This window comes from Penicillium malachiteum (assembly GCF_028827825.1).
Source record: "Penicillium malachiteum strain IBT 17515 chromosome Unknown utg000002l:1.0-8849297.0:1.0-8852440.0, whole genome shotgun sequence".
Taxonomy (NCBI): Eukaryota; Fungi; Ascomycota; class Eurotiomycetes; order Eurotiales; family Aspergillaceae; genus Penicillium; species Penicillium malachiteum.
Genome location: NW_026643095.1, coordinates 7,870,635 through 7,895,131, shown reverse-complemented (window position 1 = coordinate 7,895,131; position 24,497 = coordinate 7,870,635). Strand labels below are relative to the sequence as shown.

Sequence of the window (24,497 nt, the reverse complement as noted above, 5' to 3'; positions counted from 1 at the left end):
AATTCCAAGGACACTCGCTCTCCACCAAGCAAGAACGTCTTCCTTATGAAATGGGAATTTGTGAGGGATTTTGTACGTCGCACATCAAACACTGCTGTTGACCTCAGCCTGTTTCCTCTTTTGTGGTGGGCCACTGAAAAACACAAACGGGATTGCCGCCACAGCACACATGACTCCAAGTACCAGAGTCATGGTACTCCAGCCAGAATGCACCCGGATTGCACCAGCCACAAGTGGTCCGATCAACTGGCCTCCAGCAAAGGACATGTTAAACAGCGCATAGCCTTGTGCAATTGGACTCTTATCGCCAAAGGCCCCTGGGTTTTCAATTTCGTAGTCCCCAATTACCTGTGACACCTCTGTCATTGCAGTGATTTCAATTGCTGCAATTGATGATCCCAGAAGCAGCAAAAGTATAACTAGCGATGCGATGGTCCCAGGTGTATTGCTGGTGATAAATCGCATAAGGACCCAGGCAAGACATCCCATTCCGAATCCTATGGTCCCCATAGAACGAACGCCCATTCGGTCAATTGCTTTGCCAATATAAACGCCGCCAAACGTGGGCAGAGAGACTGCCAGGAAAACCAAGCCGGCTCCACTAGAACCCCAGTTGAATGTCTCCATCGTATACAATGGAAGTGTCTATTCAGGGATGCCGTTAGTTGATTCTAAATGGAATAGACGAGGACTGCTAATACTCACAGTTTCCAGAGCAACAAACATTGTTGCCATTATAAAAGTGGCTAGCATAGCAACTGGCATTCGTGGGGAGACCAAGAGACTGAGAATGGTGGCTTTCTTCTGTCCTCCGTCTGCACATCTTGAGGATAGCAGAAGTGGCGCACCTTCACTGTCATGATCCTGGCATAATGACGCATGACCCGGGCTCTGAATACCTTCGCCATTGAAGGTGTCATATGAGCTCACCCCATTCCCAGAATGCGACGGATGCAAGTGCGATTCATGTTTAGCCTGACGAGATTTCCCTAGAAAGTAAATATTAGAAAGTTCGTTCCTCTCCCCCCAGAAAGCGGTGGTATACTAACTCGGCAGTTCGATCATCAAAAATCGCAGTACTACATCCAACACAATCAAGGCTGTGGGAACAACAAAAGCCCCATACCATCCCATATACTCATAGATATACCCACCCATCATCGGACCGAGGACAAATCCCCATGTTAATCCAATGGTCGTATATCCCATTGCAGCACCCGCACGCTCCGGTGGAACACTATCCGATACGATAGCAAGGCCAACGACCCAAACTGCTGCACCGGATAAGCCTTGCAGACCGCGAGCAAGAACGAAAACAGGGAAGCTAGTTGCGAATGCAAAAAGGGCAGTCGAGGCTGCTAGTGCAATAAGACCAATGACGAAGGGAAGTCTTCGGAGTCGAGACTGGTCTGCGACATATCCAAAAAGGGCTAATGGGGTTAGATTAATGTGGAATTGTCAGGTTCAAGTTGATATTGCTACTCACGAGATCCGATGAGTAGAGTTGCCCCGTATACTGCTAACAAGATAGATACCAGAGATTGTGCTTCACATGTTCAAGTTAGAGATATGCAACGCCAACCTGTTATTCAGGTGATTCTTACCATCTTCCTGACGGGCGCCTACCCGTTTAACCAGTGCTACCGGGATAATGGGAACAATCTAAAGGTGTTCAGCTTCATGGATTCAAGGGGATCTTGTAATGAATGACCTCGTACTCACCATTCCATATATAAAGGCATCCTATGGGAAATTGAACATTAGTATTCCCAAAAATCAAGAAAATATATGTACCGAAGCATCAAGAACAAACTACAAACCCTCCGCACTCATTCGTACTCACCGTAAAAATAGCGATGCTAACTGTCACCACAACAAACGTCTCAGAAGATCTAAAATCAAAAAGCCACGATCTTTCCCTCTCGTTCTGCGTCATGATGGCGGGACAAACTTGCACATGTGAGGGACTTGAAAATGAGATGTTAAAAATCCTCGAGTGGAATTGGGTGTTCGCGGGGCTGGAATTGATGGTTCATCCGAGCTGACGCCGATCGGATCTACAATCGGCACCACCTTGCCTTCAGATTCGTATCTTTATTCCTGATTCGGTGCCCGGGATTCAACCTGCAGATTATGACACATTCCCTGCAGTGTGATTTTTTCGACTCGCCTATGGACTGAGCGAAGTCGCCGATAATGGTGTGCATCTGTTGCGTGCCTGGATTCGATATTCTGATACGGTCCGAGGTTTATGAGGGGATTTATGGGGATTTACTTGCTTCTATAATGTGTACTTCGACTCGGAGTATTGAGTGATTTCTGTACACCTAAGACGAAAAATTAATCCCAGTGACAGGACTATGCCCAGGTGTACATATTGAGAGTTCGTCACCCGAACATGCCAGTGGCCATTGACTGAATACTGGGACACTGATAACATTACAATTTCAGCTACCAGAATAGGATAGATTCCGAGTCAAGATATTTTTAGATTCAATTCATGAAAAGTTGAAAATATGAGAACCACCCAATGCAAAGGTATTTAGAACCAAGTATGTGCAAATAAAAAAAAAGAAAACCGGATATCTGTATGCCATGCGCCATGCTGATCGGAGTCATCGGAGAATCTTGAGTCCGTAAAGTACACAAAAAAAGAGAAAAGAGCGGGGAATAGATCCTGCGAGTATGGGGCTATATTTCGCAGGATGTTTTGTTAAGGAATTTCAACCCATTATGATGGCGAGTATTCATATCGGCGCCAATTATCAGCAACCCACCACTGAGCCGCCCGAGCAGCTTCATTGAGCCAGCCCACGGCCTCGGAACCATATTTCATGGCGATTGCTGATCGGAGTGTTTCGAGATCAAATGACTTGATCGGTTTCTCTTCGTGAGGATCAACTTCGAGATTGGTAAATCGCCACTCTACCTCAGGTACGAGTGGGACGATTAGTCGGTAGAGTTCTCCGGCGGAGCGCATGGCGACCATGGAGCCTCCGGTGTTCATTACGCTGAACTGCCAGTTTCGGGTTTCTTCTGTCTGGTTGATGATTGGTCGAATGATTGATTGACCTTCGTACATTGGGAGGAGGTCTTTGATGGCGCGTTCGCTTTGCTCGTCGAGGGAGCCGGATTCATTGAGGAGGTCGAGAATTGTTGGGAGAATTTGAATTGATGTTACCGAGGAGTTTACCTCGATAGGAGGAAGACGAGGGTTGGACTATAATTTTGCCTTGTTAGCATGGCTTTGTTGTGAAAGGTTTATTATAGGTGAGACTCACGATAACGAGTGGGACGTGGAAATTAGCCACGTGGGGGTTGTCGTAAGGAGTGATGCCGTTGTTCTCGAGAAGGGAGATTCCACTAGAGCCAAGTTAGTAAAGAGATTCAGGAGATGGGATAATGGTATACATACTGGTCGCCAGTCATAATGACCAGGGTCTCGTTGGCAACGCCGGTCTCTTCAAGGATGTCCAGAACCGTGCCGAACCACTTATCATTGATGCCGATTGTGTTGAGGTATTTGTTCACGTCATCGTTATTTCCACCCCAGGAGGAACTGATCAGCTCTTTGTACTTTCCTCCAGGTGTATCCCAAGGCTGGTGGGTGAGACCTGTCAGATGCTCGACGAAAAGACGCTCATGTTTCTCCTCGGCCTGGTTAATGATACCACGGAAGTAATCAGCAAGGTCGTGATCCGGGTAGCCCCAGAAGTTGAACTTCTCGGTAAACGAGGAGTCATTGGAGTGCTTCTTTTCGATAGACTCCAAAGTCAAAATATTCTCGGGTTCGAATCCAAGAGCCGGGAGAAGGCGGTCTTGGTGGTCGTAGGAATCGGTAATCGACTGCATGAAGTGAGGGTGCCAGGGCCAGTTGGTGAAATCGCTGCTTGAGCTGTCGTTTGTATTGGCACTGAGGACATCGAGAATTTGAGGCAAACACGGCTGGTAAATGTGATGCTCGTACTCGTGGTTGAAGTCCATGACCAGTGGCGAAAGACCGCAGGTAGTACCCTCGATACTCTTTAACGTGAATGTTCCCGAAGTGTACGAATTGGAAGCGTAGATACCACCGTATGGCTTAACTGTTCCGTTTTTGTGGAAACCAGACTCAGTTCCTGTGAGACGTTCGGCGGTATGAGTAAGATTAGCGAGACGCTTCTTCACGTCCTTGGGGATCTTCTTATCCTGGTAAGAAGAAAGAATGCGGTCGTGAACGTAGGAACCCTTTCGGAGCGGGAAGACATCGTAGCGGGTGCTTTCCATCTTGAAAACTAGGACGTGCTTGATCTTAACCTCATTATTCTTGAGGACTTCACGGAGTGGTTCAATCACATCTTGATCCAGATTGGAGATGTGCAGTGGATCTTCGGTCGAGTTATAGTGCTTGTATTGGGATGTGCCATTAGAGGAAGTCTCCCAGTCTCGGAAACCAGGCCAATCGCCCTCGGGTAACCAATCGAACTTTGGCGGAGTGGTGAGCGCCGTGAGTTTTCCACGCAGCTCACGTTCACCAGTGATACTCTGGAGCTTATCCTCCGAATTGACACCGACAAAAGGTGACAGAATGATAGTCTGGGAGAGGAAGTTGTAGGATTCGTTCTGTGGACGGAAGCATCGTAGGATGAAGACAAAAAGAGAAGCTGCAATTATGAGCGCACCCAAGATTAGTTGCTTGTGGTTCCAGCGGTGGTTTTCTGGAGTTTGAATCGCTTGCTCCGGCTGGTCGAGTAGTGGAGCGGAATTGGACATGATCTTGTCCTCCTCATCATAGTCAGTAAGAGGTACCGGCTCATAGATTTTCATCTTGGAGAAGATTTCTCTGCCGCGCGAAGTGCGACTCAGCAAACGTTCAACGTGGGGTCTAGATCGGTCAATCATGGCGTCCACCGCTGGCTTGGATGCTGCAAGTGCAGGTCGAGAGATTGCGCCCAAGGCTTGACCCCATACATTCATCATTTTTTCCATGCCGTTATAAGGATAGGGAGAGGCGAAAATGGATGCCACAAGGACGATAGCTTCGACAATGACCAGACCAGTAAGACCTGTCAGCAGCGTGTTGATAGATGCAGGATCGCGGTTCACAGAGCCCGCTTGGCGCCAATGGATCTCTGCACCGGTTAGGAAGTAGAAAGAGGTATTCGCAGCGGCCATTATGGAGAGGGTAAGACTATTAAACATGGAAGATTAGAGACATTTCACCAAGTATCAATTATAGTACCCATCACTCACCTGGTCACCACCACAACCAGACCCGCCAAAATTCGAGCGGCCATCCATTTGAAGTTCTGAGTCAAAGCATAACCAGCGAGTAAGAAAAAGAAGTCCTGAAGAAAGAATGTAGGTCCCCATAGAATGAGTTTCTTGAGAGGTACTGAATCCCAATGGGCGTAGATATGGAGGATTTTGGCGCAGACAACGGCGATGAAAAGAAAGGAGAACCAGAACTTGCGTGCGATATCCCAGTTCAAAGTACTCTTAATAGCGCGAGATGGAAGCGCACAGCAGACAAAGCTGAGGCATTCCGTAGTCCGTCCCGCGATCATCTTGGATGATCTTCGTGTGATCAACGAGTCGGAAATTTTCCTGTTTGCCTGACACGAGTCTGTCTCAGATTGGAGTTTGACTGACTTAATATGATTTTTAGTCAGAAATGAATGTGGAAGCCAGCTCTGAAGGCAGCATGGGAACGGGTTGAGGGAATCCGAATGTAGTCAAAGGTGACAAGTGACAAGCAAAGGAATTTTAACAGAATCCTTGGAGCCTGACGCGAGAGGTCCAAAGTAATAAATAGAATATGGGGAAACCAGGCGCCACTCAGCCCCAAGCTATTGCAATTGATCTTGGTAAATGCTTGGTGGAGCGACCAGGGTTTCATCCATTCTTCTTTGGCTTTGGAGTCATGCGGTGAATTCCCCAAATAGGCCAAATGAGGGTCCCCCAGGGTCCATCCATCCATATAGTTTCCTCTTACCTAATGATCATCTCGAAGGATTCATTGGTTTAGACCAGACTAAATGGGTCTAAATGGGATCCATCAACTCGGAAAATGTCATCTCTCCGGGCTTCCGTGCGAGATGATCTCCACATGGTCTCACTTCTTTACGGCCCCTGCACCATAGCGAGGCTGTGTGATTGTTGAGTTTGGTGCCCAGGTGGCTTCGCGTGGAATATGAAGGTTGAAATTAATACATTTTTGTCGTAGTCCCACGTTGCACAGGTCAAGTTTGTGCATGGTCATGCATAAGGTTCCAACGCATGCCCCTTTTTCTTATGTGGTATATGCATAGACTCGGTGCCTGAGAGTACCAGTGGATTTGGAGTGGGTGCCTGAACAAGTTCAGCGGGGCTTTTTTGTATTTATTGTGCAGCCTTCTTTCTAGCCTTTCAGGGGTGGACTCCTATGAAGTCGAATCCAGGCACAAGATCAACTACCGGAACAGAAAATGCGGCTCAGAATAGTCAAGGCTTGGCATAATTGGGGTTTTTTCTCTTTATTGTGGGTCAAATACTCTTCTCACCCCCATTTTAGACCATTTTAGAGGTTCTTTTTCTCTCATTACCCACCTAATTACCGGCCTCTCCGTCAGGCTGAAATCCTGAATAATAGTTAAGGCCACTAGTAGCAGAATCTTCACATTAATACTAGTAGTAATGGAGCAGACGTCAATGGTACAAATTCAGCCTATTGACAGGGATTGTTACACATAAACCACTACACAGAGCTAACACAAGGCCCGAATCGTGACGATGTTAAAACTTCAGGTGTGACGTTTTGATGAATCTGAATTTGATTCGAGAATTTCGGGTCATTGGGGGCGAAATGTAAGTGAAAAAGTGGAGTAGAACCGGAACTTGAACTTGAATCTGGAACAACACACACTTTCAGGCTCTGATCCTCCATCCGAGGGAAAAAAATTAACAAGTCCACTTGATCTCCAGGGATCTCAATGGGATTGGCTTGTCAACACGGAGTACTGGAACAATGATCGAGATTCTCCAAAAATTAGAGTAAAGCTAAGCCAAAACCACAACAGTGCCTAGGTGAGCTTGATCAAATGGATGTTTTTTTTTTACATAACTTTTGTCTCGGGGAAAATTTAAAGACTTCTGGACCTTTTCACCTGTAACCCACAGCCCCCTTTTACCAGTTGACCTATTGATCAAGCCGAGGTATCCGAGGTATCCGAGTTCGGACTTTCTATACGAAGTTGTGGAAATGATGCATTAATCATATTCAAGTTCAAATGTTGTCTAGTACAAAGTACTTTGAACTTTATGATTATGAACATTTGAAAGCCAGTGAGTACAAGAGTTCAAATGTTCAAATATTGTTACTCTAAGGCCCACCTAGACACATCATGATCGTTTTTCTGGACAATTTGAAAACATGCAGAACATTCTATATCGAAAATGGCTTTAGTAATTGCTTGACCTATTTTAGTTCAGGGTCTTCAAAGGGCTGTGAAGATGATGCTGAGTGGAAGGAAATGGCGCAATCAGGGTCTCACTCTCACTCTCACGGACGTGGGAGGCCTGAAACGTCATAAATTACCGGCTGATTGACCAGTTGACCATAACACTTGGATGCGGTAGTTAATTTATGGAATATTCTGAGGTTCACATTAATTTGAAGACAGACAGTCTGTAAAACTTGATCTTATATTCTAGCTATAGAGACTTCCGCAGATCTCATAGACTACTAGTAACCGCTCATCCATAAAACAACATGAATGTCTGAGTCAGACCTCAAGTTCCACTTGAAGTAGAAGTCTTCCAGATATCCTTGATTTCTTCGCTGAGAATACAGGATTTGAAATATCACCACGATATGACCCTCAGGATGATTCTAGTTTTTATTGCGGCTATGCAGACTATGCAACGGCCCCATTGCATCACGGGGTTACGGTTTGCAGAGTAGTAGCAGTCTTCTTTAGCCCCCGGGGCTATGTACCACTACCTGTACATAGTTTTAGTATGTAGAACAATCGGCTCATTTCAAAACAATAATAGAATTCTCTCCATTTGAGACAATCTCTGAGAAATTAAGATCTTCATTATGGTGTCGGGTTGTTTCCGAAGAACCACCTCTGGTGATAGTAGCACTTGAGTGCCTAGTGTGCCCGAGTGAAATCTTCTGAGTCATTCCCAGATTCAAATGTTTGAGGGTGAGCATGGAGATTTGCCTGATTAACTTTACGTCTCGGACAAAAACATCGTTTAGGTTTGCTTATTTCAAGTTCTTGAGAGTTTCTTGCCGATTGCCCGGGACAGGATTGAATCATGATGAACTTAAGTTTATTATGAGTGGTATCCAGATGCCCAACTAGTAGTTTCTTAGAGAAATCACCCTCAGGTGCTTTATCAAATAAAAGGATAGATTGGGGCGTACATATGTAATCTTAAACTCATGCAGGGTCCAATACTAGTACCTAGTATCCAAGTCCGTACCCACTGCCAGTGGCACTTGCATATAAATCTGGCCGTCAACTGGGCCACCCGTACTAACTTGAATTACTACAACTACTACATCAGCCGAACGTCCAGATGTCCATACTTCAACTTGAAGTCGCTATACTATCACAATCCCACTGCGCCAATAGACACATGCAGTGTTCAGATGTCTGGTTGTCATGATTTAAATCTAAAAGATAACATTTACTAGTAAAGTGAAAATTCCTTTCTTTTTCTCTTTTTCTTTTTCCCACTGAGATTCCCTCTTATCTTGATATCTCATATGAACCTTGGAACCACTTATGTCAAATTTCAATATGCCGCTCCGAGTCTGGGCTAGTTCAGTGTAGCGCGGCGCTCTTCTGGTCAACACCTCAAATTTGCCTAGGTAGTATGTATAAAAGTCCTCGTGCCACACTGGCACTTCGCATGATACAGTAGCAGCGAAATTGGGAAATGTATGTCCCAGCACTCAAGTGCTTGGCAGGTGTGTTCACATCCTCTGAGATGTCCACATACTTAAAGACAGGGCTCAGTCAGTAGCATCTACATGTGACCGACATCTGGATGTACTACACCTTTTTCTATGTAAGTACCTACGGGGTTACCTACGGGGAAGGAAGGCTAGCTGCTCCATAGTTCAAATTGTTTATAGACAACTGGCGGCCCTGGCCCCTACCTAGGGATAAGCTGTAGGAGTAGGCAAAGCCTGGGCTCTCTGTTTATGCCACGCGGTGGCAGAAAAAAAAACCACAGAAACCTGAGTAGTAAAAGGGTCATATCCTACATGTAATCACAGTCCTATGTATGGGTACCCGTGGACCTTGAACCAGTGCCTCAAACGTTCAAGTCGGCAACTGGCTCCAGGGCTAGATTCATTTGTTTTCCTTTTTATGCCCCACATTGTTGCCAATGAGCATTCAGGGACGCACCAAGCTTACCATCTGGGTTAGCGACAACCAAAACTTCCACTCCAACTATACAAGAATATCGACTAACTAATCTAAAATGTTATCAACCCTTGCCACCTCCACCTGTCAACCGGAAAAATAACCTTGATCACCGGTGCAAAAAGCCACAATGCAGCGCGACGGGCCACACATTCCGCAATATGATTGGCCCCCGCTTCCCCTCTCCGGCTATCAAACCGGCGAAGTCGGCCAAGTGCACGAAATGACCGGTGCGAAGCGATAAGAGCTGCAGATCGATAACAGCATGATATACGCCTGTTAAAACAATCGCACGGCTGCGGGGGTGACTTGTTTTCATTTTTTTCTTCTTCTTTTTCTCCCTCCATACAACCCTTTTTCATCTTAAAATGGGTGGAGTCGAGGCTACTACATCGCCTGGAGAGGCGCATGGCAAGCAAGTTGTGGAAGTTGCTAAGGTTCTAGATCGGGATGAATTGCGACTGGCTCAAATGGGTATGATGAATTTGCTATTCTCCAAACAATAGCTATCGTTTCTGATCATCATCAAGGCCATAAACAAGAATTGAAGCGACATTTCTCGGTATGGAGCTTAATTGGCTTAGCTGCCAACTGTACAATCTCATGGACAGGTGTGTTTCCCGTATAGCTCGCATTTCAATTCAAGTTCTTGTATCATGCTGACGTGAACTATATAAAGGTCTTGGTACTGGTCTTATTACTGATCTGAATTCCGGCGGTCCTGGCGCGCGTAAGCCCATTTCTGTCCTGTACTGTCAATTACGATTCCAAGCTAATAAGATGTAGTTATCTATGGATTTATTCTTGTTTTCATTCTCCAGTCCTTCGTCGGTGTCTCCCTAGCAGAATTTGTATCCGCATATCCTACCGAAGGAGGAATGTACCATTGGATCGCCGCAATCGCCCCAAAACGATACAACAGTCTTTTGAGCTTCGCGACTGGATGGTGCACGGTATTTGGCTGTGAGGAACACAAAAATGGAATTATAAAATGTGCAGAATGCTGACAATGTCAGGGATTTTTACAACGGCTTCAACGAACCTGATTTACGCAATTGTTATAATGGCCTTAATTGCGCTCTATCACGACGATATGGTCGTGAAGCCATGGATGACCTTTGTCGCATATCAAATCCTTAATATCGTCACATCGGGAATCGTCATGTTCGGAAACCGATTCATTCCCGCTATTAATAAATTTTCGCGTGAGCTCAACCCTTGACAGTTCTCTTCGCTGATACTAATCATATATTATAATGTAGTGATCTACTTGCAAATCGCTTGGCTCGTCACGATGGTCACTGTAGCAGCGGCGGCCCCAGTTCACAATGATAGCAAGTTTGTGTTTACAACTTGGATGAATAACACCGGTTGGGATAGTAATGTGATGTGTTTTATCACGGGCTTGGTCAATCCCTTGTACGCATTGGGTGGACTGGATGGAATCGCGGTAAGGATTGCAGAATTATCCAACGAATGAATCAATGCTGACATTTGAATGATTCAATAGCACATCACAGAGGAAATGCCAAATGTGAGCTCTTCCACAATCTTTGAGCTTTTTCAGTATATTAACAGATTTGACAGCCTGGTCGTAATGCCCCTCTTGGTCTCGGTATGATTACTTGCCATGAGTGATATCTGGACATAAGCTGATACAAAAATAGCCATCACCCTCTCCATCGCATTTGTGACGGGAATCACGTATCTACTGAGTTTGATGTTTTCAATTCAAGATTACTCCTCTTTATCGGCTACTCGAACAGGTCTACCGCTGGCGGAGATTTTTAACCAGGCAACCTCAACGCGTGGAGGAGCATTTGGTTTAGTGTTCATGGTCTGGATTGCACTTGGTCCTTGTGTGATTGGCTCACAGTTGAGTATGAACTGCCCTCCTCATTAAGCCCATACCGATCGTTCTAATCATTCTCTAGGTACCGGTCGTGTATTCTGGGCCTTTTCTCGTGACAATGGTCTTCCACTTTCCCATGTGTATGTTTCCTTGACGATTAGATCTCATCAAAAGGCTAAATCCTTTCAGCTGGGCTCGTGTACACCCAAAACTCGGCTCTCCCTTCAACGCGCAGTTATGCGTGGGAGTTATTATTGCACTGCTAGGTTGCATTTATCTTGGATCTAGCACTGCTTTCAATTCAATGATGAGTTCAGCAGTGTCAGTTGATAGCAGATCTTGGCGCTATTAATGTCAGCTAATAATTTCCCAGCACAATTAACAATCTTGCGTACATCGTTCCCATCCTCACGAACGTGTTGCTTTTCCGTCGGACAATGCACCGGGGGCCGTTTGCGTTAAACCAATTCTGGGGAATGCTAGTCAATATCGTCTCCGTCCTTTGGTTGACTTTCGCGATCATCTTCTTCTCCTTTCCTTTCGAAATGCCTGCAACTAGTGAGTACATTGTAGCCCTGAACTCTGGATGAGGTCTTAGAAGGTGCTTGTTTTACTAATGAGGATGCAGCTGCCAACATGAACTATACTTGTGTGGTTGTGGGTGGATTCTTGATCATAGAACTTGGATGGTGGCTCATTGCAGGTAAAAAGTATTCAGAGACGGTGCAGCGTGCTCGAGAAGAGCATGACACGACATTGATTGTAAACGATGGACAGGAAAAGGCTTGAAGCTCGGAGAATAACATCATATCGTAAATATCATTTATGAGATTCCATTTGTTTCTTCAAAGATCTTTTATGAAACAGTAGAGTGCTGTAGATAGATAGTATCAATCCTTAAGATATTAGTTGAGAACGCGACTTTTAAAATTGAACCTAAGGCCACATAGCAATGCCCCCTTTTAAATCCAACCTTTTCTAATCTGCCTCACTCCTTGAACCCTTGCTGGATATACCATGTTTTCAACCACTCAGTTGAATATAGTCCTTCCGGATCAACGGCTATGACGACAATGATATTCCGTACTCGACTGCGAGCGTTCACCTGAATGGCATCTTCCACACCGGTTTCCTGGTCAGTATTAAGTTCAACCCTGTGATGCACATTTCCATAGTTAACAAGCTCGAGTATTCGATGGAGAAGACTTGTTCCAATATTTTGGGATCGATAATCCGGATGCACGAAGAGACTTAGTTCAACAGTAGGCGCATAGGAGAGGAGATGGCCTCGAAATGGTGACAAATAAGTATACCCAACGACACCAACCTTCTCACTGGTGCTCGCTGTATTGTCTACTGCAACGAGGAATGGTAATCCACTGTTCTTGAGGTCACTCCATTTGTCATCGTTTGTCTCCAAGGGAGGCGGGGATCTCATCAATGTAAGCGAGGTATGAAGAACGTAGTAGGTGTCGATGTCTTGGATCTCGGGCAGGTCTGCCAGCTCAGCTTCGCGGTAGATCAGCATATTTCCTCTGTATTTCCAACTTGAAGTCGGATTTTGATCTCCTGCGAAGCTTCAGGCTTGCTTCCAAGGCTCGGATATGAACAATATGTGGGGTGAACCTTAATACCAGGTACATTTGATGACACTGTCAACTGGTGCGTCTTAGGCATATATTCAATGATTATTAATTTGATCCAGATAAAGCAAACGAAGCTGTCCCCAAAAATCCATAGATCGAATAATCCGCCATGAAATCCGCCACATAATCCGCCATATAATCCGCCATATAATCGGTGACTTTTGATAAAATGGAGACAAATCGAAACGGATAGCGGAAAAGTCCCGGAGAAGTCGCGGATAAGCAGGTTCGGATATCAAGCAACATATCAATATCCCAACCGGAGCAGTGATTGTACCACGGTGCCAAGGTTCCCCCGGATCGTATACACAGCTAAGGACTATTGCGCGCCTCTCAAATCATTCACATGGCCGGTGGAGTGAACTCCAGGCGTCTTGGCTGTGGGGGAATTCTTGGCTCTGTCGCTTCTACCATCATATCGATTCTGCCAAGGAGTCCAACGCGGGGATATGGAGGTCATTCTCGTGCATAGGCTTTTGCGGGGTGCAGAGTGCAGGGTACAGCGCATGGCATTAAGGCCGGTCTTGGATGGAATTGTCCCGCACTGTGGCACTATATAGAGACAGAGACTGTCTCGGCAATTGAGATCTTCCTGGCAAACCTGCATCAATTTTGGGTTATTTGGTGATTTTTCAGAATGACCTCCGTGAGAAACTCTCAGATTGACGATGAAGACTTGGTTGACGAGAAAGCTCGCCAAGCGAACCATGTCGAAGATACCTCCAACCTCACAAATATCGATGGCATTCAGGTTCTCGGGTTGACTCCTGATGATGCTGATTTTTACCAGAGCTTCTCTCAAGAGCAAAGAAAAGCCGTTTTGCGGAAAGTAAGTCAACATGGTTGACCAAGTGAAGGAGAGATCGCTAATTTGTATGGTCTTCCACAGGTCGATTACCGTTTAGTACCTATGCTCTCCGTCCTCTACCTGGTTTCTCATCTGGACAGATCCAACATTGGGAATGCAAAAATTGCAGGTCTCACAAAGGATCTCGGTCTGAGCGGAATCCAGTACAATATAGCACTCAGCCTATTCTTCATACCATATGTCCTACTTGGTAAGTGAGCATGAAAGCCAAAAGAAAATGAGTGGATGCTGATATGAAAAAGAGGTGCCAAGTAATATGCTCTTGAAAAGATTCGCAAGACCATCAGTCTACTTAGGAATTCTCATCATTTGCTGGGGCATCATAATGACCCTGACAGGTGTGGTGCAAAACTTCGGTGGATTAGTTGCGGTTCGAATCATGCTGGGTATATTCGAGTATGTGCTTCCAAGAAACATGCAAAGACACTTGCTAATTCCAATAGAGCCGGCTTCTTTCCAGGTGCAGTGTACCTTTGTTCCTTCTGGTATATGCCGAGAGATCTGGCCACCCGCATTGCCTTCTTCTACTGTGCAAGCGCACTTTCGGGCGCGTTCTCAGGCCTCCTAGCAGCAGGCATCGCGAAGATGCATGGAGTTGGAGGATATGAAGGGTGGCGCTGGATATTCCTGCTTGAAGGGATGGCTACAGTAATACTTGGGGTCCTTTGCTTCTTTCTTCTGATTGATGCACCTCGATTCTCACAGCGCTGGCTGACACCAGAAGAAATCCGATACCTGGAACTCCAACACTTTATCAAGGATGGTGGTCAATTCAAGGAGGAGAGATCAAAAACATCGTGGAAAGACATCCGAGCAGTCATATCAAACTGGCGGACGTATTTACTGGCATACATTTTGCTCTGCCAATCCGCTTGCTCCTACGGTTCGTCAACATTGCACAATGTGAATGAGATGACATACTAATCTTTCTCTTTCAGGCACAAAGTTTACCCTTCCCACCATAACCAAAGGGATGGGATTCAACGGCACAGACGCTCAGCTCATGACAGTACCCCCTTACATCGCCGGCGCAATTTCCGCTGTGGTTTTCTCCAAATTATCAGATCGCTTCTACTGGAGAATGCCATTCGTGGCTATTCCTCTCCTGCTTATTGTGATCGGGTATTCCATAATCATCGGACTAGGCGGACATCTGAAGGAGAATCTTGGTCCAGGATTCTTCGCAATTATTCTGACTTGCATAGGCATTTATCCAACTCATCCAGCTACAACGACCTGGACAATGAACAATTTAGCCCCTTCAAACCGTCGAGCAATCGGAAGTGCGTTCAACATTTGTATGGGAAATATCGGTGGAATCATTGGGAGCTACATGTACCTTGATAGTGAGGCTCCAACATATCCCACCGGTTTTGGGTTATCCTTGGCGTTTGGTGGTACGGCTCTCCTGGCGGCATTGGCATTGGAGGTTTCCTTCATGTGGGGTAATAAGAGAAAGAGCGCGATGAGTGAGGGTGAGGTTCGGGAGAGGTTTACTTTTCACCCATGTATCAACTTCAAGTATTCATACATGCGGACTTTCAATCTCATTTCCAAGTCATGAATTGATCCAAGTCAAATCTATGGTCAATCTTTGACTTTAATCTCTTCATACTTTAGTTAATATCTTCCAGTGTCCGGTTGTCTAGTCCCTTACAATGTTCAAAACCAGCGTGGTTTATCACCGGGCCGAGGGCGTATGAGGGATATCTTGACTGAGGGGTCCAATTTCCAATAATTCTCCACGATTTTCAGAGGATCCATTGGCCAGTCATACGCAAGGATATTCAACTATGTCGTCAAAGTCGTGGAGTGACTCCAATGATCACGGAAAGCTTGTCTCCGGTTCCACAATCCTCGGCGCTAATGACCGGACTAGAATGTCTTCGGGCTTATCGCCGAGCTGATGTATCCGAGTCTCAATCTCCGAGAGGGGTCTATATAAGAATCCAGATTTGAAAGAGGGGAAACTCAATTCAATTTATCAAACTCTTCAAATTCTTCTTCACTTCAAGGAAACCTTGCTATCAATATGACTGCCACTGAGCCTCGTCCCAGAATTGAGGTTAGTCATGACTCATGATTCCACTATACTCCCGACTATCTCTGATCCTCTTCATCTGATAGCCAGGTCGAGAACCTGATGTCCTCACTTATATCTGGAATCTGCCAAATTTCGACGAGCTTCCCGGAAATCCCGAGAAAATCCTAGATGCGATTGACAAGTTCAACACAGAAGAAAATCGCCTCATAAACATTGGACCCAGAAAGGGACCCTTAATCGAGAAGATCATTGAAGAGAAGAAGCCATCTATCATGGTCGAGTTAGGTTGCTATGTCGGTTACTCTGCAATCAGATTCGGCAATGCGGTTCGACGTGCAGGAGGCAAGAAATACTATAGTCTCGAAATCAACCCCATCAATGCATCTGTCGCAAAGCTGCTTATCGAGCTAGCTGGCTTACAGGATATCGTCACTGTGATCGTGGCTGCAAGCTATGAAGGTCTCGCCAAGCTAGTGCACGAGTTGCTCATTGAGTCTATCGAGCTTTTGTTCGTGGATCATGTGAAGCATCGCTATATTTCCGACTTGTGGCTTGTTGAGCAGCTGGGTCTTCTCCAACCTGGAAAGTCTGTTATTATTGCTGATAACATTTCTCCTTCTTATTCGCGCGGAACAGAGTATATGAATTGGCTGCATGCCAGTGCAGCGGATAAAGAGGCTACTCTGGCACAATATACATTCACTGATGATTTTGGTGGTGTTGAGCTGGCTAGGCTGATCAAGGAGAATGGTGTCAAAAAGACTGGATTGGACTTGAGTAATGTGCCAGGAACTGGAACATACTCTTATGAGACAAAGCTTCATGAATTCCAGGGGCACAGTGGAAGGACGGTAAGATCAATTGATCCGCATGGTATGATTCGAACAAGTGCTAATACTATCATCAGGATGGAGTGGCGGTCACCAATGTCCTGTAGTTGAGCTAGAAGCAAATTATTTGACTTCAATGATTCTTTCCAATCGACATTCAAATTTTACATGAAACCCAGTTTTTCATAATGCACAGGCTGTACCCCGGTATATTCTTATTCTCATTACTAATAATCTTTATTTCCAACATTGAAACATCAGTAAACGTACTATATAGTACATTGTCGTTGTGCACAGTCTATAAGACTATGCTCAACAGGTCATCCCTCATACAAAATAATCCATGTTCATAAGCCTAGCAATGCATCTAGATAGCATTGGCAAAGGTGTGGGGAGTAGCCAAGTTCTGGGGAGTAGATTTGCGCATCTTGGGGCCAATCAAGTGGTCAAAGGCAGGGGAGTTGGAAACACGGGGAGTGAAGTCCTCCAGGTCCCAGAGGTAGCCAAGGGTCTTGAGAACGGAGGTAGCACTGTAGGACTCGCTCTTGCCAGTGGCAGGGTTGGTGCCGTAGTTCTCAATGTAACCCTGGGGAGCGTAGGGGGAGATCAACCAGGTAGGCATACGACCACCCAGACGGTCGAAGTTCAGGGTGTAGTTCTGGCCATTGGGGGCAGTCTCGACGTAGGTCTTGTTGTCGGGGCGGACAGCAAGAGGGGGAGCAATGTGGTCGAAGAAACCACCAGTCTCATCGAAGGTCAGCAGAATGAGAGTGCTGTTCCACTGGGGTCCAGCACGGACGGCATCGTAGACCTGCTTAACGAGAACCTGACCGAAAGACACATTTCCGCTGGGGTGCATGGAGTTGGTGTTAAGGTCACAGCAGGAGGGGTTGATGTAGGAGAGCTTGGGAAGCAGACCCAGGTAAGCATCCTGGTAGAAGTCCTCCAGGGGAACAACGTTGCTCGCGGCGTTGTTGGCGGTCCAGTTGAAGAACAGAGAGTCAGGAAGGAAATCTCCGTTGGTACCGTCGTAGTTCTTCCACGAGATACCCTTGTTGGTAGCCTCCTCGAAGATGTTGTTCACACCAACGATGCCGGAGTCAAGGAAGTCCTCGTCATTTTCACCGTGGCCGTCAGAGGTACCAGCAAGGGCACAGAGACGGTTGGGGTTGGTGGGCTGGTGAAGATATTAGTATTTGAAAGATCAAATCTTATCTGCAGATAGAACTTACACCAGGGACACAGGAGTGCCAGTAGTTGAAGGTAGTGAACTCATCAACCAGATCCACCAGGGTGGGGATCTCGTCCTCGGAGTAGTATCCGAGGACTTCATCATGAGCCCGCTCGGCGGTGATAGCCGGGTAGTAATCCATCTGGCGCTCGACGAAACCCTTCAGGTCGGGTGTGAGAGAACCACTGGCAATGGCCTCATTGTCAGGAGTGAATGTGCCAAAGAACTCAAAGTTGACTCCAGTCACCGAGTGGTCAGGGTCGTGGGCGACAGAGTCGTAGTCCTTGAACTGACTGTACCACTTGCGGCTGCTGGTCTCATTAACCAGCTGAGGATTCCAGAAAGGACCATTGTTGACCACATTGTCAAGACCATCACGGTGGACACCACCCAGGATGTTGTCGAAGGCACGGTTCTCCAGCAGGAGCCAGACAACATTGTCAATCTTATCCTTCAGGTTGGCAATTGACTCCTTGGAGCCGGACTTGTATCCCCAGGGCTCCTGGGTGTCCCGGGCGACAGCAGCGCCCAGAGCACTACCAGAGAGACCAAGCAGAGAGACGAAGGTGTTTGACTTCATTATGGGACTGAACCAACAAGGGGAAGGGACTCTGGTGTGAGGACGAGAATCCTTTCCCTAACCGCGAAGGAATGCCATTTTATATCTAGTTTTGCGGAAAATGCAGCCTGCACGTTCCATCTTCGGTGACCGTCCGAAAAGGTCCCAATTGACGTAGATTAATCCCTCCGACAAGGCAAATGGCGGGTGGGGATTGACTTCACATGTGCAAAGGGGTAATTGTCATAGGCCACAAGGAATCTTCAAGGCTCCACAAAATCCAGGCAATGAAGTGGAGGAGGATCTTAGCTTGCAAGGGGCGGGGGATTCGGTAGGAAGCCCTGCATCACATATTCGAATATGTTGATTCTGCTGGTAATAGGGATAAGCACATTCGTTGTTGTGGTTAGAAATCCGGAGCTAAGCATCGTGCATGTACCTGATGAGTGGGTCTGGGCGTTCTTCACAACCAATCACCTTCTGACCGGGACCCGCTCAGCGGCATTGGTCTGATATGGTACTCACCCAATCAGGATGCTTATTATGCCCATGTTCTCTCACCACGTGCGATAATCTGATTATTTCCATGTTCGAGATACAAAGACTCCGGAGTCTTCATATCTTATTACCGATGCCCATTTTACTATCATCCGATGTATATCCGGTTTTTCTCTTCTGATGTTTTCTCTATAACTATGAGGATGACAAACTGCTCGGTCAAATGTTCCAAGGTTAGCACTATCATATTATTGCAAGTAGTGAAGAGTATCCTGGTGTACAAACAAGCTACAAGTCTGGGCACCTGCCAGTGAGCCTAGATGAAGGTAGAATTGAAAGATGACATACCATCAGCACTTGAGTAGCTGTAATCAGCTGTAGGAGGGAGCTTCCACGCTTGCCTTATTGTAGAAGGTTGAAGGGCTTCCCAAGTTTTTTAATTAGTAGTCATTACTCCCAAATCCTTGAGCGAATATCCATGGATCTCTTTAGTGCTTACTATGGATTCTCTCCTTATTAGCTTTTTAGTTCTGTGTATGGGTAAGACGTCTCGCTAGGGAGTAATCACGGCCTCGGTTTGACAATGTTGTTGTGCTCGAAATGTACATATTAAGGGACTTCGAAGTTGATAGGTGAAGGTATCAATTTGAAAACGCCGATCCTAAAGATAATCTATTGAGAGTGCATACACTATAACAAATAGAGTTAATCTTCAAGATAGCCTTCTATGCATATGCACCTTTTGCATAGATCGGCACGATCCTGGTTAAGCCTCCATTCATCACTAAGCTCTTAGTAGACGCTAGTGGGGTTGGTAGTTGTGAAGAATCTCTCTGTGGAAAATAAGTTGACCCACGTTTCAGATTTGGCATTTGATTTACTTTAGAGTGGACCGGGCTACAACTCACGACTACTATTGACTCTGTACCTCTTACTTAAAGATGGAGATAGCGCAGTGATACTTTTTCTACTTTTAAAACGCCCCGAAATTAGCACATATACATACCACTACATAGGAGCTCTTGAATTATGAAGCCTCGCACTATGATGGAGCTGGAGAGATGCTAGCGCCATAACTGTCAGATACTTGGAGTTTCCTTTGCCCTGTTAATTTCTTTTTAGTATGCTAACGCTCCCAAGTTCCGAATTGTTTTGACTAGTGCTCAGTGTGGAATGCATCCATACATGAGTGAATCCTGACCTCCTACTAGTGAGAGAATCACAATCACTTATATCCAAGAAATGTGATTTTTTGCTGTGTAAGGATGAGACGGACCTTGTGGGTTCAACGGAGTTAGACTTCAAACCCGTAAATATCTATCAGTCACACAACTCCAAGGTTCTCTGCTAGCAAATAAGACAGTATTCTATGGATATTTAAATAAGAGTAGACATGTGTTTTATTTTCTGCCTTTAGAATAATGTGTGCTAGTGGCGGTTATCCTACGTTCAAAGGCCTTCGGATGAAAAACTTAGAGGATGCACCCAATCTTCTATACAAGTTGAGAAATGCCATCAGCCCGCAGACCTTCCACGTTGATCTTCTCTCAAACTTAAATCAATGTTGAGCTTTCAGATTTCTTTCCCACATACTCATTCAGAGTCATTCTCGCCGCCCAGGTGTTTTCACTCTTACCGGATTTGGGAATCTGGAGCCCTTAGATGTAAGGCACCAATTTTTAACGTGATCGGTAAGCGAGTGGCCAATGTAAGCGAGTGGCCACCCCACCTAATTTTTTCGCGTCCCGTTTCATGCACCTCTTTTCTATCAACCACCATGCCTCCAGATCGTATTCGACAGGCTAAAAAATTAGCCGAACAAGAAGGGCGTATCTTGTTAGCTATACAAGCTATCAAAAACGAAGAAATACGGTCTGTTGCCGAAGCTGCACATCGATTTGATGTACCTCGTACAACCCTCCGTCGCCGTATCACCGGTGATACTTTTCGAGCTGATACTCGCGCAAATGGTCATAAATTGACCCAACTTGAAGAGGAATCGCTTAAGCAACGGATATTGTCTCTTGATTCACGTGGAGCTGCCCCGACACAAGCTCACGTACGAGAAATGGCAAATATTCTACTTGCTAAGCGTGGTTCTATCCATATTCAAACTGTTGGTGAAAAATGGGTATATAACTTTACTCAACGTCATCCAGAGCTTAAATCTCGCTATTCACGACGATATGACTACCAACGAGCGCAACAAGAGGATCCAAAAATCATTCAAGAATGGTTTGATTTAGTCCAAACCACAATCCAGCAATATGGTATCCTCGCAGATGATATCTATAACTTTGACGAGACTGGATTCGCAATGGGGCTTTGCTCAGCACAGAAAGTGATTACCCGAGCAGAATACTACGGTCGGAGATCAGTTTTGCAGCCTGGAAATCGTGAGTGGGTAACTGCAATCGAATCAATCAATACTTCTGGATGGGCGCTTCCACCAACACTCATTTTCAAAAGTAAACGATATAACCAAGCATGGTTTACAGATCTTCCATCTGATTGGCGCTTTGAAGTTAGTCCTAATGGATGGACAAGTGATGAAATAGGCCTTCGCTGGCTTCAACAACACTTTATTCCATTAACAACTAGTCGTACGCATGGGCAATATCGACTTTTAATTCTTGATGGGCATGGAAGCCATCTTACACCACAATTTGATCAGATTTGTGCTGATCATCAAATTATACCAATTTGTATGCCAGCACATTCATCACATCTTCTTCAGTCTCTTGATATTGGATGTTTTGCAGTATTAAAACATTCATATGGTGATTTAATCGGCCAAAAGATGCGAGTTGGGATCAACCATATCGACAAGCTTGATTTTCTACTAGCTTATCCACAAGCTCGTACTAATGCTTTTAAGCTATCTATAATCAAAAATAGCTTCCAAGCATCTGGAATTGTACCATTTGATCCTCAAAGAGTACTTTCTAAGCTAAATATTCAACTTCGAACACCTACACCCCCTGGAAGCCGTGGCAGCCAATCAAGTGCTTTTTGCCCACATACACCTGCAAATGTTCATGAGCTTTTAAAACAAGCATCTTCTATTAAAGCTTTTCTCAAGCAACGCTCAAATAGCCCACCATCACCATCACACACTGCATTAAATCAGCTTATCAAAGGCTGTCAAATTGCGATGCATAATGGTATACTACTTGAGCAAGAGAATAAGCAACTACGAGCTGCAAACGCTATTCAAAGACAAAAGCGTACTCGTGTTAATAGATGGGTTGAATATGATGCCGGTGTATCTGTTCAGGAAGCTCAGGAGCACGAACAAGCTCATAACCAGCTCTTCCAAGCTAGAACACCAGCAATGGTCGCAGCACAGCAGGCTTCATATACTCCGGTAGCACGGCGCCCACCCAAGTGTGGTAAATGTGGCGAGTTAGGACATAAGCGAAATATGTGTATAGCTACAGATTAGACAATTTAACGGCGTTGTGGTTGAGATAATCTTAAAAAAGTAGAAATAACTTGGGTAGGGTGGCCACTCGCTTACATTGGCCACTCGCTTACCGATCACGTTAACTAACTAACGTGATTCCCGGTCGAGCTGCGCACCCGGCCGAGCTGCGCACCCCATCTAAAATCGCGTCTTTCTACCACCCTACCTAATTCAAACACCTACCATGCCACCAATTCGTAATATTTCGGCCGAAAAAAAATGTCGAACAAGAGGGCAAGGTTTTATTAGCCTTACAGGCTATTCAAAAGGGCCAAATCAAGTCTCTTCGCGCAGCGGCCAGGCTATTTAGCGTGCCTGAGTCCACACTACGCAGTCGCGCGCACGGCATTCAATCTCGCGTCGATACACGCCCAAATGGCCATAAATTGACCCAGTTGGAAGAGGATTCGCTTATTGAATGGATTATCTCTATGGACTCCCGTGGAGCGGCGCCTAGGCCAGCTACTGTACGAGATATGGCCAATATTCTACTAGCTGCGCGTGGTAGCCACCCCCCACCAACAGTTAGCAAGAATTGGCCATCAACCTTTATAAATCGACGCGAAGAGATTCGAACACGCGTCTCTAGGCGATATGACTACCACCGTGCTCTAAACGAAGACCCTAAATCAATCCAAGCATGGTTTACAACTGTACAACAAGTTATCGATAAGAATGGGATCCAACCTGAGGATATTTATAACTTTGATGAGACAGGCTTTGCGATGGGCCTTATTTCAACACAGACGGTTGTAACACGGCAAGAATACTACGGTCGGCGAGCTATTTTACAGCCTGGGAACCGTGAATGGGTGACGGCAATTGAAGCTATCTGTGTAGATGGTTATTCATTACCACCATGTGTGATTTTTAAGGGAAAGGTTGCTATTGCTAGTTGGTTCGATAACCTACCAAAAGACTGGCGGTTTGAGGTCTCAGCTAATGGTTGGACTACCGATGATATTGGCCTACGTTGGCTTGAGAAGCTGTTCATCCCATCAACAAATTCACGTGTCCGTGGCCGTTTTCGGCTTTTGATTCTTGATGGCCATGGAAGCCATCTCACACCTCAATTTGATCGAATCTGCTCAGAGAATAACATTATACCTCTCTGTATGCCACCGCATTCTTCACATCTTCTACAGCCACTAGATGTTGGCTGTTTTTCTGTGTTGAAAATTACCTATGGTCGCTTTATAAGTGATCTTGCACGTACAGGCTATAACCATATTGATAAGCTTGATTTCTTAGCTGATTTTCAACGTGCCCGGCTTGAAGCTTTTAAACCAGCTACTATCCAGAATAGCTTTATAGCTACAGGACTAGTACCAATTGATGCTGAAAAAGTTCTTTCTAAATTGAATATTTCGCTACGAACACCTACACCACCAGGCACTCGACCAGGCAGCCGAAGCAGTCAATTTTCACCTAAGACACCTAGAACTGTGGTCCAGCTTCAAAAGCAAGCTTCAATGCTTAAAGATCTTCTAAGACAGCGATCAAACAGCCCTCCAAGCCCATCGAAATTGATGCTAGATCAAATCATCAAGGGACACTGTATATCGCTACACAACACTGCGCTACTAGCACAAGAAAACGCCAATTTACGTGCAGCGAACGAGAAGAAACGACAGAAGCGCAGTCGGTCAACTAGGCAGGTGCCATGTGAACAGGGCTTGACTGTTGAAGAAGGCCTGCAGCTACTCACGCAGCTAGAATTGCCAGTAGAAGCACCTGCGGTCGAACCACACACCCAGGTTGAATTGCCTATTCAGCCGAATCAGCCAGCCCCCAGGGCTCAGCCTAGGTGTAGTGGATGTCGAGAGGTTGGCCATCGGATCAATGTATGTAAAAATCGTATTTATAACTGAATTTATTCGCATTGGGTTGAAATATTTGAATTTGAATTTGTCTAATGGTGGTGGGTGCGCAGCTCGGCCGGGTGCGCAGCTCGACCGGGAATCACGTTAACTATTAACTAGTTAATAAGTTAACTATAGTGATGCCTGACATCCATCCAACTCCGACTAATTTCAATTGGTCAACTCACGACACCGGCCAAGAATAGAAACGTGAGCATTATCCTAATCCCCAGTGCT

General features: G+C 45.6%; 7 protein-coding genes across 7 annotated transcripts; 3 read left to right on the top strand and 4 right to left on the bottom strand.

Moving 5' to 3' along the window:
* Positions 1–84: 84 nt before the first annotated feature.
* Positions 85–1,936, bottom strand: N7483_005937 (MFS transporter; the record flags this gene model as incomplete). Its single annotated transcript, XM_057089374.1, has 7 exons — positions 85–645; positions 706–989; positions 1,050–1,430; positions 1,487–1,546; positions 1,605–1,662; positions 1,723–1,743; positions 1,844–1,936. The coding sequence occupies 7 exons, from the start codon at positions 1,934–1,936 to the stop codon at positions 85–87; spliced, it is 1,458 nt and encodes a 485-aa protein (XP_056949203.1).
* Positions 1,937–2,731: 795 nt separating this feature from the next.
* On the bottom strand, positions 2,732–5,546 carry N7483_005936 (sulfatase domain protein; the record flags this gene model as incomplete). Its single annotated transcript, XM_057089373.1, has 4 exons — positions 2,732–3,220; positions 3,282–3,363; positions 3,416–5,170; positions 5,233–5,546. 4 exons carry the CDS (start codon positions 5,544–5,546, stop codon positions 2,732–2,734), a joined length of 2,640 nt encoding a protein of 879 aa, XP_056949202.1.
* Positions 5,547–9,772: 4,226 nt separating this feature from the next.
* N7483_005935 (uncharacterized protein) lies at positions 9,773–12,045 on the top strand (the record flags this gene model as incomplete). The annotated part of the gene is made up of 13 exons (XM_057089372.1): positions 9,773–9,878; positions 9,935–10,015; positions 10,084–10,134; positions 10,191–10,367; positions 10,421–10,609; positions 10,667–10,854; positions 10,915–10,938; positions 10,992–11,019; positions 11,072–11,284; positions 11,339–11,396; positions 11,446–11,577; positions 11,630–11,814; positions 11,885–12,045. 13 exons carry the CDS (start codon positions 9,773–9,775, stop codon positions 12,043–12,045), a joined length of 1,593 nt encoding a protein of 530 aa, XP_056949201.1.
* A 199-nt stretch (positions 12,046–12,244) lies between these two features.
* Positions 12,245–12,784, bottom strand: N7483_005934 (GNAT family N-acetyltransferase; the record flags this gene model as incomplete). Its single annotated transcript, XM_057089371.1, has 1 exon — positions 12,245–12,784. One exon carries the CDS (start codon positions 12,782–12,784, stop codon positions 12,245–12,247), a length of 540 nt encoding a protein of 179 aa, XP_056949200.1.
* A 755-nt stretch (positions 12,785–13,539) lies between these two features.
* Positions 13,540–15,334, top strand: N7483_005933 (uncharacterized protein; the record flags this gene model as incomplete). The annotated part of the gene is made up of 5 exons (XM_057089370.1): positions 13,540–13,731; positions 13,792–13,960; positions 14,013–14,166; positions 14,214–14,653; positions 14,709–15,334. 5 exons carry the CDS (start codon positions 13,540–13,542, stop codon positions 15,332–15,334), a joined length of 1,581 nt encoding a protein of 526 aa, XP_056949199.1.
* Positions 15,335–15,802: 468 nt separating this feature from the next.
* Positions 15,803–16,751, top strand: N7483_005932 (O-methyltransferase; the record flags this gene model as incomplete). The annotated part of the gene is made up of 3 exons (XM_057089369.1): positions 15,803–15,835; positions 15,898–16,665; positions 16,722–16,751. 3 exons carry the CDS (start codon positions 15,803–15,805, stop codon positions 16,749–16,751), a joined length of 831 nt encoding a protein of 276 aa, XP_056949198.1.
* Positions 16,752–17,011: 260 nt separating this feature from the next.
* On the bottom strand, positions 17,012–18,455 carry N7483_005931 (putative phosphatidylglycerol specific phospholipase C; the record flags this gene model as incomplete). The annotated part of the gene is made up of 2 exons (XM_057089368.1): positions 17,012–17,821; positions 17,877–18,455. The coding sequence occupies 2 exons, from the start codon at positions 18,453–18,455 to the stop codon at positions 17,012–17,014; spliced, it is 1,389 nt and encodes a 462-aa protein (XP_056949197.1).
* Between the last annotated feature and the right edge of the window lie 6,042 nt (positions 18,456–24,497).